The following is a 14,630-nucleotide window of genomic DNA, read 5'->3' as shown; positions in this document are numbered from 1 at the left end:
AGTAAGGCGGTTCCTGGAAATGATATGCAGTTGAGAGAAAAAATAAAGGAACCGGGGTGGAGAGGAAGTCATGGGATTCGGAGAATCCCATTTCATGGATTTGATATTGTTTTTATTTACAGTTTTCTTTGTTTGCTGTAGTTGTTACGTTTGTTGTTGTTTGTCTTTTCTTTCTGTTTTTTTTAATATTATATATAATAAAAGGAAGGTGGTTCTTGCTCAGGGTGAGTGGCTTCCCTGCCTCTTGTGGGCTCTGCACCCCCTTACTAGCCCCCCCCCTTCACTTCATGAGGCCCAAAGGAGAGTGTTATGTACTGAGTTGAATAGGATCCAAAAGGTAGCAGTCTGATTGGTCCTAGAAGAATAGGATTCAGAATGCAGCAGTCTGATTGGTCCACAGGAGCCACCCAATCCAGCTCCAGGTGGAAGTGAATCCACAACCTGATTGGCCTATAGCTGAATCCTGGAATTAGCCAATCACGTGGGGCCCATTGTGTAAATAATGTATATAAAGCAGATACTTTGGGGAAACTTTCATTCCTCCTCACCACTATGAGCTGAATAAAGAGCATGAAATCCACTCTCGACTCCGAGTTTATTTCAGAGAGCTTTGCAGCAGCTGGGCCAGGCCCAAGCGGGGATCCCATCCGGTCCAGGATCCTGTCCTCGCAGCAACAGGGATTCAGAAGTAGGCTGCTCCTGCCACAGAGGTTCTGCTGTCTCAGTCTATCTCTGTACACAGAGTTCCACTGGATCAGGTCCATGGCTCAGGTGGTCCAGCAACCTCTTCTCTCAGTAGACAACCAGGAGCCCCAAAGGGACATGCAAGCACATCTCCCCACCTGCGAGTCCCAGGAAGAAGCTTTATTCAGAGACTTGTCCATGAGTCCCCACGGCTCTCCTTGCCCCTCTCCCCCCCCCGCCCCCCTGCCACAAACTATGGTCTGATTCCAAGGCTGCTTCCAGACAGTCGTCATATCGAGAGTGAGAATGAGCTGCAAAGGAAGAACTTCAGGCTGTGCCAGTAAACTGCATCTGGTGTGCTTCTGCAACAAACTCGCTTTTTTTATTTTTTAGAAAAATCAAGGTTTCTTAGGGGTGACAGGAGATTGCTCTGGAGCAGGGCAGGGTAACAGCGTGAAGTGACGTAGGATAAACTCCTTGCATGCAGAACCTGCTTCTCTGCCTGCTTTGCCACCTCCACCACGGGCAGAGAAGCAGAGCTGGCATCAGTGCCCATTTGGGGCAAGATTGCGAGAGAACCCACAGGCTCCGAAGGATCTTGTGCTGTTTCAGACCCAATTCTGGCACTGCTTCTGTGCTGGTGGTGGAGGTGGCAGGCTGGCCGGCCAGCCACGCATGGGGCTGCCACCTCGAGGGCTTTGGATGGCATCTGGTGGCAGAGCCGGCTCTGGCCTCCCAAGCTTTGTCCAAACAGCAGCAGCCGAGGCCTGCGCCTCTCCGTTTTCCAAGGAATCCTGCCCTCAGGGCTGCCCCTTGCTGCTGCCAATGGCACCCACTTTTGACCAGGGAGCAAGGAGGCGGCCCTTGAGGAGCAGACACGGCAACCTCGCTTCAGACGCTCGGCCCACAGACGGGCTCTTCGTGGCTCACAAACGCCGGGTTGCCGTAAGCCGCCCCAAAGCCAGCCACGCGAACCGCGTCAGGACTTGCGGAGTCCGTTCGGTTGAGGGGCGGCCAAGAGGGGTCCTTCTCCAGGGCCCTCCGCAGCTTCTGATATCGGCTCCTGGACTGGTACCCAGAGGCTCTCTTCAGAAGCGCCCACAGGGCTCTGTTCTCAATGAAGGCCTCCTGCAAGAGAGAAGGGGGGATCAGGCCCTTGCGTGGGGAAAAGGCAGAGCAAACAGAACTGAAGCCTCAGCAGGCTCCATATTCATTTAATAATAATAATAATAATAATAATAATAATAATAATAAATTTGTGGGGGGGATGGAGTGATTGCTTTTGGTTTTGTTATTGAGTCATGTGTTTTGTGTTTTCATCTTGCATTTTTATCCTGTGTCCTTCGGACGAATGGCTGTTGGCATAAAGCTGAGATAGATGATAGATAGATGATAGATAGATAGATAGATAGATAGATAGATAAAATTTATCCATAGCCTGCTTTCCCCCCAGCCCAGGAATCAAGGCAGCTTCTGCAGATAAAACAGAAAGTGCCCAAAACTGAGATGATCATGAAAGTGTAACTGAACACGAGCAGAATTAAAATACAGTGGTACCTTGGTACTCGAACGACTAGGCTCCCAAGCAAATTGGCTCCTGAGCGCCGCAAACCCAGAAGTAAGTGTTCCTGTTTGTGAACGTTTTTCACAAGCCAAATGTTTGACGCGGCTTCCGTGTCTTCTGATTGAGTGCAGGAAGCTCCTGCAGCCAATCAGAAGCCGTGCCTTGGTTTCTGAACGGTTTCGTGAGTCGAATGGACTCCCAGAACGGATTAAGTTCTAGAACCAAGGTACCACTGTATGGATTTCAAAGAGATCTGTTCAAAACACAGGCAGCCACAATAACTGCAGGTGGGAAGAACCTCCTTGCCATTCCTGGGGTGCAGCTGGGACAAGCCCTGTATTGTGGGATGTGAAACACAGAGCAGTCGAGTACAACATTCCTAGAGTGGACGTGCAAGGGGATGCTTGGTTCAGCCAGTAGAAAAACTTTCCTCCTGGGCTGGTACAAACTTCTTCTGCATGTGAGCAGAGGTGGGCGTGACCTTACCTGTCCAGGTAACACAAAAGGGCGAGTCACAAAGCCCTCTCTCTCTGTCTCTGACTCCATTCGTAGAAGAAGCAACATCTCTTCAGCTTCCAGCCAACAGAACACAAAGGACCTATCTCCTTATGGGATAGATTCTACGTGTTTATACTTTTGTAACCTAAGTCTGCCTTCAGGGATTCATCTGTGAACTGACTGAATGTGAGTAAACTTCTTTTATACTTTTTACACAAGACTGTGTCGTGCCTATTCCTTTTAAAGAGGAGTAAAGGGGATTACAGGGACGCGGGTGGCTCTGTGGATTAAACCACAGAGCCTAGGGCTTGCGGATCAGAAGCTTGGCGGTTTGAATCCCCACGACAGGGTGAGCTCCCGTTGCTCGGTCCCTGCTCCTGCCAACCTAGTAGTTCGAAAGCACATCAAAGTGCAAGTAGATAAATAGGTACCGCTCTGGTGGGAAGGTAAACGGTGTTTCCGTGCACTGCTCTGGTTCGCCAGAAGCGGCTTAGTCATGCTGGCCACATGACCCGGAAGCTGTCTGCGGACAAACGCCGGCTCCCTCGGCCCATAGAGCAAGATGAGCGCTGTAACCCCAGAGTCGGTCACGACTGGACCTAATAGTCAGGGGTACCTTTACCTTTACCTTAAAGGGGATTACCAGGAATCTTATATTGAGAGGCTAAAACTAGCCTGCTGCAAGCTAACCGCTGCACATGTTAGAATGTTAGAACTCTGCTAAGTTATAGAACCTGCTAGCGCAAGTTTGGAAGGATATTATTCAACAATATATCCTCTCCTGCCTCCCTGAACATTCCCACGTGTATCCAAGAGGAGGAGGAAAGGCCTGGGCTCTCGCACCCCCTGCAGCCCTTCAGGGAGCCTTAAGCAGCCCAGGCAGGGGAAGCCAATGGGTCCAACTCACCTCGACGACCAGGGAGACGGCAAAGGTGATCAGCAGCAGGCCCAGCAGGGAGAATCTCCAAAGGATGGGAGTGCAGACAAGCTGGGGGGGGGGGGATGGAGGCAGAAGCAGGTCAGAGAGATGGGAGGATGGAGGGGGAGAAGGCACATCTGGTGGGGGGCACTGGCAGCCATGTCCCCTGCCAGGCATGCCCAGTCCAAAGACCCCCTTTCCATGCCTACTTTGCAGTCTCTCCCCCCCCCCCCCCCCGCCTCTGGGATGCTCTATTTTACTCCAGTGGGTGTAGTTGCATCAGTTGCTGTTATCATTTATTTCAATTTAATTTCATGTACTGCACTTATATCCTGCCTTTCATCCCAAGGGCTCAAGGGGGGGGCATGGTTCCCCGTCTCTAACCCCACCCCCCCACAACAGCCCTGTGAGGTAGGGTCAGGCTCAGAGGCAGGGACTGGCCCACCCAGGGAGAGCTTGATGTGCGAGCGGGGAGGCAGGATTCGAATCTGGGTCTCTCCCTAGCCCAGCATTCCTAACCGCTAAGCCCACCAGCTCTCCTGAGCATCAGCGTTACAAAGATACCATTCTTCATTTTTATGCTTGTTATTAACTAATATTCCTGAATCGCCTTCTCCACGTGTCTCGAGGCAATTTACAAATGCACCATAAAAACAGTTAAAAATGGGTGTTTTTAAAAGTGGTGCAAAACAGAACGGTGCATAATTTCCCTTGCTTTAAAATCTAAGGTAGAGGCCTCTGCAAGGAGCAGAGGGGAAACTTCTGTTATGAGGCCACCTAGTGGCTGCCTTTGCACACTGCAGGTTGTTGAGATGGCTTGGGGGCCAGCACCTGCCCTGAATCTGGCCCTCAATCCACTCAGGGGTGGAGCTAGTGATTAATTGTGCTGTTTTTAAACCCCAGTTAAACATACGTCTGGGATGACAGCAAGGGAAGGAGATGCACAGGGGATCAGATCCTGCGGAGGTGCTACTTACTTTTTTAAAAAGTACTTCTTTCATAATTTTTATACACTGCTGGACTGTAAAAGGGGGGGCCCTCAAAGTGGTTTATTTAAAAAAGAAAAAAATGATCCTGAAAAATTCACAATGCTTTAAAAAGTGTGAAAAGTTAAAATGCTAAACCAGGTTTAAAATTCTAAATAACTTCCTAAGCATCTGGGCAGGAGGATTATTTTAAGGGAGGGGGGGGTGCTAAGTGGGGCCCCTCCCACATAGGAACCTTATAAGCTGCCTGAAAGAGGGCTCTGCCCACAGTGGCCCTGCAGGGCTTTAGGGGGGGTCTCATGCCAGGCCTACCGGGAGACCCCCAGAGGGGCAGCGGGAGGGGGGGACGAGGGACGAGCTGCAGCACTTGGGGCGAGGGGGGGCATTTCTACTCACATCCATCGTGGCATAGAGACCCTCGATGTGGGCAAAGAGGAAGAAGAGGCAGACACCCAGCTGCAGTGCCAAGACCAGGACAAAGACATCTGGAAGGAAAAGGCGGTTGGGGGTGAACTGGGGGAGGAAGGCCGTTGGGGAGAGGGGGGGCACAGAGCCATGGAACTGGAGAGTCGGGGGGTCCCCAAAGGTCATCTAGTCCAAGCCCCTGCAATGCAGGAATGACGGGGAGTTGAGAGAGGGCCTGGGGGCTTCAGCAGCCTGCAGAGCTGGCAGGGAGCAGGCTGGTTTTCTGGGTGGGATCTGAACTGAGGGATCTGAAGACCAGGAAGGAGATTCCAAATAAAGATGAGGAAGAACCTTCCAAAAGGAAGAGCCCATTGCATAGTGGAAGGGTCTCCTCAGGAGGTGGTGGACTCTTCTTCCTTGCAGGTTTTTAAGCAGAGGCTGGGTGGCCCCCGGTCATGGATACTTCAGCTGAGATTCCTGCATTGCAGGGGGTTGGACTGGATGACCCCCTGGGGTCCCTTTCAACACTGCAATTCTATGGTTCTGTTATTCAATGGGTCTTTTTAAGCAGAGGCTGGATGGCCCTCTGTCATGGATGCTTCCGTTGCAATTCCTGCATTGCATCCCTACGGAGTCCCTTTCAACTCTACAATTCCATGATTCATGGTTTAATAATAATAAATGTTATTTATACCCCACCCTCCCCAGCCAAGACCGGGCAGCTAACACCAGATATAAAACAATTACCGTAATTAAGACACAACTTAAAAACAAGATTAAAATACAACATTAAAATGCAGCCTCATTTCAATAGAAACTCAAATCAGAAACTTTTGGGGGATTAAAACATCAAATCTTCACCAAGACCAACTATCCAGACTGGTCCTACGTGGGCCAGAAAAAGCCAGGGAAGTCCCCAAATAGGAGTTCCATCACAGAAGGAAAAAGGAAAGAAGGGGAGGGGATCAAGTTGATTCTAAGCCAAAGGCCAAGCAGAACAACTCTGTCTTACAGGCCCTGTGGAAAGAAATCAGATCCTGCAGGGCCCTGGTCTCATGAGACAGGGTGTGATGGCCTGGGATTCGGACTCGGATGCTGAACCTGAGGGATCCCAGCCTGCACAGGTGTCCCTGCCTCCAGAACCAGCTGAGCCGGGGCTGGGGCATGAGCCTGAAGGGTCCTCACCTGTGCTGGGTCCTCAGGTGCAGGCACCAGCTGAGTCTGCTCTGGATCCTGAGGGGATGGAGGACCCATTGCCTGCAGGTGCTCCACTCTCAGCCTCGTCAGGGGAAGCTGAGGTTGCCTCTGGGTCCGGTCACCCTCCAACCTCTCCTGAGCTGCAGAGGCTCAGGGCAGAGAGGCGGAGAGAACTAAGTTCCTGCAAGAGGAGTGCTCGCCTCCAGGCCAGGAGAGGCAAGTCACCAGAGGATCGGGGCCGCCCTATGCCTCGGGGCAGATAAAAGCTAGCCAGCCCCCAGCCCCAAGTTGCGGGAGCAACATTGTTGGTTGCTAGTTCCTGCCTGAACCCTATCCTGCTATTCTGCCTGAGCTCCTGACCCGCCCTGGCTCCTTGCTTGCTTGCCTGTTCCAGCTTCAGCTACTACGGACTGCCTCCACGCTGCACCTTTGACCATGGACCGGACTTGGACCTACGTTGCATCTTTGACCTTGGACCTCGCCTCTCGGGTAACGCACGGGACCAGCACACAGAGCGTTCCACCAGGCCGGGGCCAGTGCTGAAAAGGCCCTGGCTCTGGTTGAGGCTAATCTGACTTCCTTAGGGCCCGGGACCTCTAGGGTGTTGCTATTTATGGACCTTAAGGTCCTCCGTGGGGCATACCGGGAGAGGCGGCCCCATAGGTAAGAGGGTCCTAGAGTTCTAACCAAGCATGTCAAAATAAAAACGGACCAAGAGTTGTCCAAAGGCCGACCCAAAGGGAGAGGACTTGCGATGCTTCTGGAAGGCGGGGAGGGTCTGGATGCAGCCCACCTCCGACTCTCGGGAGGGAGGCACGAAGCCTCCGAGGGGGATTCTGGCTCTTGGGGTCTCTGAGGGGCCACGTCTCTCTCCACCCACAAGCCCACCATCCGGTCTCGTTGCTCTTACGGTTTCTGTACACAGGCTGCCTGAAGGGCTTTCCCTTGGAGAAGACCAGAGCCACCAGGAGGCAGTTGAAGGTGGAGAGAAGCCACACGGTGGTGTTTTCGTAGCTCTTGTACCCGTTGTCCACATGGGCCTCCGTCCGGTTGCTGGGCGAGGCAGGGAACTCGGTGTCGCTTTTGTTCCCAGGAGAGCAAGCGCTGAAAAGGACCCCGGGGGTGGAGTCAGGGATGCCAGGAGCCAGCCTTCTCTCCCCCACCTTCCCCCAGGAGGGTCCCCCAGCCCATCTCCAGGCGGCAGCCAGGCCTCCCTACCTGAGGAGGTCTCTGGTGGAATACCAGGGCTGCTTCTGCACCAGGACGAAGCCACAGACCTGCATGGCCAGGCTGAGGAGGAGGTTCAGCACCAGGGAGAGCAGCAGAGGCGGAGAGGTGAGCCGGGCGGGGGGCCTGTGAGGAACCAGCTTGGGGTGGGCCTGATTCAGGCTCACTGCAAAGAGAGAGGCGGGCGGTGGGGACGTCCCCGGGGCAGCCAGAAGGCCCCCCGGAGCCCAGAGGGGCCGGCACCCTAACCCGGAGTCGCTCGGAAGCGCTTACTTGTCATGCCAATGAGAGTGCTGATGGCCAGGTCTTGGAACAGAAACTGGTAATTCCCAAAGGAGTTCAGTTGCTGGAAGAGAAGAAGAGCAGGAGGGAGCCAGGTTGAGGGTCCAGGGCCCAGGCACCCCCAACGCCCCACCCGCCGCTGCTTCTCACGACCGCACACCAAACAGAGCCACGTGGCCCCTTCTGTGCTGGCTGGTCAGGGGTCCGGAGCCAGCCGGATTCCCGCTGCTCCGGAGGGCAGCACCCAAACCAACGGATTCAAGTTGAGAGGAAGGACATTTCGGCTCAACATCAGGAAGAACTTCTGGAGGGTAAAAGCTTCAGAAGGGGGTCGAATCCTTTGGTTTGGAGTGCAGCAGCTCCCTGGCCCTCCGGATGAGGCATGGAGGACACCCGGCCATCGGAGAGACCCCTCCCCGTGCCCACCCCCTTCCCCTGGCCCTGTACCCAGTAGAGGAGCAGGACTCCCAGGTATTGGATGGTGCTGTAGAGAGCCATGTATTTGAACATGCAGAAGGAGGTGACGAGGGCACAGCGGCCTTGCCTGCGGGGAGAAGGAGGAGAGGGAGAAGGGTTGGCAAGGAGGGCCTGGAGAGGCCTGCGTTGCAGAGGGTGTGGACTACAGGACCCTTGGGATCCCCTCCAACTTTACACTTCTATGACTTAGAGAACTGGGAACCAGGCAAAGGAGAGGGAAGTGGGGCCTCTGCACGGCCTCCTGCCAACCTGTGCCAGCTCAGCACCCCCACTCTGCGTGTCGACATGCAGAGGGTCGGGAGGCCAGCTGGCAAGCCCCATCTGTGCCCTCTCCTTCCATCGGCCCGTGCTCCAACGTAAACCAGCGACCTGGGCTTCAAAGCCAGGGCACGCTGTCAGCAGAGCGAACTGCGCACACAGAATAGGCCTGAGGCTTGTGGAAGCATACTACAACTACAGACTTATTCATCATAAATCAGGACAAAGAAACATGTCGTCTCTCTCTCGTGTCGTCTCAGAGAGAACGGGAAAAGCAAAAGCTATACACAACGAAAGTTCCCAGCATACTGTGCTGGAATGTAAACAGGCATGTGACACGCAACAATTCCACACGTCTGTTCCTTAAGGGGGAATCTCCACACTGCATCCCCACCCCCCGGCTGGACTCTGCTCAGCAGGGGGAGAGAGGGCCCCACCTTCCGCACAGGAGTCTGGGGCTCACCTGATCAGCTCTGGGACACACTCGATGTTGGGGGTCTTGGAGGTGAAGGGGGAAGCCACCGAGGCCTCCTGCTCAGAGAGGGAGATTCCGACATGGGCCACCTTCAGGGCCTGAAAGGCAACAGCAGCCCAGTCTCAGGACTTGGGGCAAGGAAGGGCGCGCTTGCGGTGCAGGAACCCCTGGGCGACAGGCACACCCTGAGATGCCGCTGCCAGCACCCCAAACACACGCCACCTTGCGCTCTGCAGACCCGGCAGGCCAGCAACCCCTCGAAGCAGCTGGCAGTACTCTGGGGCAGCCGTGGGGGAAGGAAGTGTGTGGCCGGCCTGGGAGTTTATTTTAGTTAGCTCAGCGGGTAAAGCATCAGACTCTTAAGCTCAGGGCTGCGGGTTCAAGACCCACGTGGGCTAAAAAGATTCCTGCATTGCAGGGGGCTGGACTGGATGCCCTCGGGGTACCTTCCAACTCCACGATTCTAGGATTGTAAAAATAAAAACCGCAACAAAGCAAAGAAAAGACAAAGCAAGTAAAATTATCAATAACATAAATTGACAGCAGCAGTCCTAAGACTTTTGAAAAACTGATGGGAAAGATCTGAAACCAGGAAGATCAAGTATTTTCTAAAGACTGGAGTAAATTTGTAATTTATTTTAAGGACCACTGTAAACAGTTAAAAATCTTTGGCAGGGATGTAAAAACACTTGTAATGTGATTTTTTATGGTAATTATGGTTATACTGTATAATAGATAGATAAGGGTAAAAGATGAAGTAAATTCAATTTTAAAGATGAAACCCATGAAGGGAGGGAAAGCGGTCTAAGGGTATTTTAATGTTCGAAATGGTTTTGTTTTATATGTATAATTTTTTTCAAAATCATATATATATATATATATATATATATATATATATATATGAGAATATGACTTTTGAAAAGTTAAAATAGCAGCAGACTAACAACAGATTGAAGCTTGCATTGATTTTCCAATCACCTGAACAGGCTTGTCTAAGCAAGAGGGCTTTAAGTGGGCACCAAAAAGTGAATTGCACAAGCGCCTGGCAGATATCCATCGGCAGGGAGTTCCAAAGCGCAGGCTGCACTGAAAAAGGAGGGCACAGCAGCAGGTCCATGGGCACCCACGGGCAAAACAGGCCTCTGCAGCCCAGGAGGGAGAAAGGAACTGGGAGCTCCGGCTGCAGGTTCTGCTAAGGAGCAGCCCATGGACTCGGAGGAGCCACCGCTCTCAGCCTTGCTCAGGACCAATTGCCTGTGGATCTGGCCCATCCTGCACCTGCCTGTAATAGGCTGCCCCTCCCGGGAGATGATGGACCCCTTTGGAAGGTTTCGAAATAAAGTTCAGTATACTGACCCCACAGTCGTTGGCACCGTCTCCACACATGCCCACGAAGTAGCTGGGAAAGGAAAGGGGGGAAAGTCACGCAAACAAACGCAGAAAGGGCTCACCCAGACTCCCTTTTGCATCGTCTTTCTCAGCAGAGCGTTTGTGCTTTAAAGCTCCGCGTCTGAGCAGAGTGTTCAGGGTTGTTTAACCTGTTCAGGCGAAGGTCAATTCTGTGTCCAGGGCAGCTGTCTACCAGCTCCATCTGGTGTGCTGGATGAGACCCTGCCTGCCTGCAGACTGTCTCGCTAGAGTGGCGCATGCTCTAGTTATTTCCCGCTTGGACTACTGCCATGCGCTCTACGTGGGGCTACCTTTGAAGGTGACTCGGAAACTGCAATTAATCCAGAATGCGGCAGCTAGACTGGGGACTGGGAGCGGCCACTGGGACCACATAACACCAGTCCTAAGAGATCTGCATTGGCTCCCAGTTTCCAAGCACAATTCAAAGTGTCGGTGCTGATCTTTAAAGCCCCAAATGGCCTCGGCCCAGTAGACCTGAAGGAGCGTCTCCACCCCCATCGTTCTGCCCGGACGCTGAGATCCAGCACGATCTGTATGAGCACGAACTGTGAAATTCACTTCAATAGCAGAGTCTACGTACACAAAGTTTCTCCTGACATTGAAGTAACAAGCCAGATCCAGCCCATTTCCCCCCCTCTTTGCTGCCCGGACACTGAGATCCAGCGCCGAGGGCCTTCTGGCGCTTCCCTCGCTGCAAGAAGCCAAGTTACAGGGAACCAGGCAGAGGGCCTTCTCGGTGGTGGCGCCCGCCTTGTTGAACGCCCTCCCAGCAGATGTCAAGGCAATAAACAACTATTTTACTTTTAAAAGACACCTGAAGGCCATCCTGTTTAGGGAAGTTTTTAATGTCTGACACTGTATTGTTTCTGATATTTGGTTGGAAGCTTCCCAGAGTGGCCCAGTCAGATGGGCGGGGTATAAATAACAAACCATTATTATTATTATTATTATTATTATTATTATTATTTGCCCTGGCACTTTCCCCGGGCAAACCTGCCGTCAGAGCAAACAGCAACAGGTTTTCTGCAGATCAATATTTGCTCTGATTCAGCGCTAAAATGTGGGTTTATGCAGAGGGCAAAAACCAATGTCACGCGGGTCAGGTAAGGCGTTGGCAAATTGCAGCACAACTTCTGCCTTCTGAGCAGAGAACGGGAAACCCTAGCAGGAATTCTGGCACAGAAGCCCTTTAACAGTCCTCTGCTGCTAATGTTCCTGCGCACTTGTACAAAAATCAGGAAAGCCAACCAGATGGTATAGAGATAGATTTAATTCTACCAATGTTTAATTGTCTTTTAATGATCCCCCCCCCCATGTTTTTAGCTGCTCTTATTATCTGTAAGCCGCCTGGAGTAAATATATAATATATAATATATAATATATAATATATAATATATAATATATAATATATAATATATAATATATAATATATAATATATAATAATATATAATAATATATAATAATATATAATATATAATATATAATATATAATATATAATGATCTAGAGCAGGCTCACTGTATTCCCTCTGCTGCAGCCAGGTGGCAATAATAGCTCAAGACACATTTCAAGATTTCTGGAGATGGCAGAGCGTGGCTTAAATTCTGGAGGTTTTGAAGGGCACCTTAAGGTGGTTCTCCAACTCCCCGTTTTATTCTCCCAACAACCCTGTGAGATCGGCCAGGCCAAGAGTGGGTGACCAGGCCACCTCCCACCCGGTGGGCTTCAGGGCTGAACGGGGATTTGGACCCTGGCGTTTCCCAGCGCTCTAACCATTGCACCACACTGCCTCCCCACTCCACCCCTGCTGTGTGTTTCCTGAACTTGGGCTCACTCACTCCATCTTCTGGAGCTCCTGCACCAGGCTGGCCTTCTGAGGCGGAGACATCCGAGCGAACACCGTCCCGTCCAGGAGAAGCTGCGGGGAGAAAGAGGGCGCAGAGTCCAGGCCCAGCCTCAGGGGCAGGCTGGGGAAGGAGTCGGGCGCAGCGGCTTGCGCCAGCTCCCAGGCGGGCGGGCAGAAGGGCAGAGGCAGCCTGGGGGGGCTCCCAGGCCTGGCTGGATCCGACCAGCCTCCTTGGAAGCACAGCATGGTGCACAGGGTGCTGCCTTGTTCCAGGTCAGACCATTGGGCCGTACTGCCCGCTCAACTGGCAGCAGCAGCAGCAGCTGCTCTCCCAGCCCTACCTGGAGATGCTGCCAGACAGGGCAGAAGCAGGGGCCTTCTGCATGCCAAACAGACGCTCTATTGCCCTCCCCAAAACGAAGGGCTCTGTCTGAATGTGCTGTGTGCCCCCCCCCCGAGAGACGCCCCCCGGGGTCCCAACTCACCTTTGGGAGCAAGTGCCTGAAGTGCTGACTGAGGACCTCGTAGGTTCTCCCATCGAGGCAGAAGTGGTACCTGCCCCTTCCGGGATCAGGCCCTCTTCCTCCTCCCACTTCCAGGTATCTCTCCTGCAAAAGAGGAGGAAGGGAAGAGGCACCTGCTTCTTCTGGCCTCAGACTAGGATCCCACCTGGCAGAGGCAGGTCACTCAGAATACATGGAAGTAGCATATATAACGGGGGGGGGGGGGGATAGAGATTGATTGACCCAAAAGTTTAAAAAGGAATGGGAGATGTATAAACAATATCTAAAAGAACAGGCTCCCCGTATAGAAACTTGAGAATGCTTCGAATAACTCTCGAATTGAAATAAGGTAAAAAGAATACAAACAAGATTTAGGGAAAATCAGAGGCAAGGAATCGAGGAAAAAAAGGACCCACATCAAGAAAGTCAGAAGCTGATGATGGAAATATTCCTGTGCATTTGTGAAGCAGTAATACATATTGTGGTTTGTTTGTTTGTTTGTTTGTAAAAGATGTATTGTATATTTTCCCCCTTTGGTATAATTTTGTCATGTCTTTGTTTTCTTTTTTCTTTGCTCTTTTTTCTGAATTTTCTTTGTGTGTATGTGTTGATTTCAAACCAATAAAGATTAATTAAAACAAAAACCAAAAAAACAGAGGTGCCCTGGGACGGATGCCCAGGCCAGACTCGGGGGCTCTGTGCTGCGTCAGAAGGTGCTGAGGGCGGCTAGGACACCCCTGGGTCATCCCCTCTTTTGCCTGGCATCCTTTGCCAAAACCTCTGCTCTGCCAGCCCCACCCAGGATCCAGAAGCGGGGAGAAGGAACCCCCTCTAGGGAGCCCCCCGGGACCCTCACCTTGGTCTCGCTGCTGTCGCCCTGGTCTTCTTTGCTCTCCTCCAGGAGCTCCCAGGTGACGGAGGGCGAGGGAAGCCCAGGCTGGGCGCTCGCCTCCACAAGGATCACTCGGCTGCCGGGAGGAATCAGGCCGGCATTTCGGGCGACGGTGATTGCCGTCTGAATGTTGTCACCTGGAAAGTCAAGACAGGGGCGTCATCACCTGCGCGTTGGGATCTTGACGTCCAGAGGGGACACTCCGCACAAATTCTTCGGCTCTGCCAAGAGGAACGGGCTGCGCTCCTTCAGACTAAACGTTAGGAAGAACTTTCTGGCAGCAGGAAGAATTTTCTAATGTTTATTATGTTTTTATATACCGTATTTTTTGCTCTCTAAGACGCACTTTTTCCCTCCTAAAAAGTAAGGGGAAATGTGTGTGCGTCTTATGGAGCGATTGCAGGCTGCATAGCTATCCCAGAAGCCAGAACAGCAAGAGGGATCGCTGCTTTCACTGCGCAGCGATCCCTCCTACTGTTCTGGCTTCTGGGATTCAGAATATTTTTTTCCTTGTTTTCCTCCTCTAAAAACTAGGTGCATCTTATGGTCTGGTGCGTCTTATAGAGTGAAAATACGGTATGTTGGAAGCTGCCCAGAGTAGCTGGGGCAACTCAGTCAGATGGGTGTGGTACAAATAATAAAATTTGTTATTATGATTATGATTATTATCAGAGCTGTTTGACAATGGAACGGTCACCCTCGGAAGGGGGGGAGGACTTTCCTCCGTGGAGGCTTTTAGACAGAGGCTGGGTGGCCATATGTCAGGGGGCTGGACAAGAGGACCCCTCCCAAATCTACCATTCTATGATGGTGGGCAGCTCGAGAGAGAAGACAATGACAAGGGATGGATTGTGTGGGATGTGAAGCACAAGAGCAGACAAGGACAGCATTCCTAGAGTGAACATGTTTACACATGGGGAGGAATGTTTGTCCAGCCAGCAGGTCAACTTCCTGTTTCCTTCTGGGCTGGGACAGACTTCCTCTGCATGTGACTAGAGGTGGGCGTG

General features: G+C 52.1%; 1 protein-coding gene across 4 annotated transcripts in view; it reads right to left on the bottom strand.

Annotated features, from left to right (window-relative positions):
• Window positions 1-1,044: 1,044 nt before the first annotated feature.
• Window positions 1,045-14,630, bottom strand: part of LOC308478107 (putative cation-transporting ATPase 13A4) — a 56,900-nt gene continuing 43,314 nt past the window's right edge. For all 4 annotated transcript variants that reach the window (XM_081007387.1, XM_081007389.1, XM_081007390.1 and 1 more), the window contains 12 exons: window positions 13,588-13,760; window positions 12,714-12,836; window positions 12,221-12,300; window positions 10,329-10,371; window positions 8,961-9,070; window positions 8,210-8,306; window positions 7,754-7,826; window positions 7,472-7,646; window positions 7,164-7,357; window positions 5,048-5,136; window positions 3,654-3,734; window positions 1,045-1,812 (listed from right to left, as the gene is read on the bottom strand). In XM_081007387.1, the coding sequence (XP_080863513.1) occupies window positions 1,576-1,812; window positions 3,654-3,734; window positions 5,048-5,136; window positions 7,164-7,357; window positions 7,472-7,646; window positions 7,754-7,826; window positions 8,210-8,306; window positions 8,961-9,070; window positions 10,329-10,371; window positions 12,221-12,300; window positions 12,714-12,836; window positions 13,588-13,760 (1,475 nt within the window). In that variant the 3' untranslated portion in view covers window positions 1,045-1,575. The remainder of the gene's footprint in view (window positions 1,813-3,653; window positions 3,735-5,047; window positions 5,137-7,163; window positions 7,358-7,471; window positions 7,647-7,753; window positions 7,827-8,209; window positions 8,307-8,960; window positions 9,071-10,328; window positions 10,372-12,220; window positions 12,301-12,713; window positions 12,837-13,587; window positions 13,761-14,630) is intronic.

This window comes from Podarcis pityusensis (assembly GCF_964106645.2).
Source record: "Podarcis pityusensis genome assembly, chromosome: 5".
Classification (NCBI taxonomy): domain Eukaryota; kingdom Metazoa; phylum Chordata; class Lepidosauria; order Squamata; family Lacertidae; genus Podarcis; species Podarcis pityusensis.
Note: the sequence above shows the minus strand (reverse complement) of the source record. Positions and strands in the feature narration are given on the sequence as shown.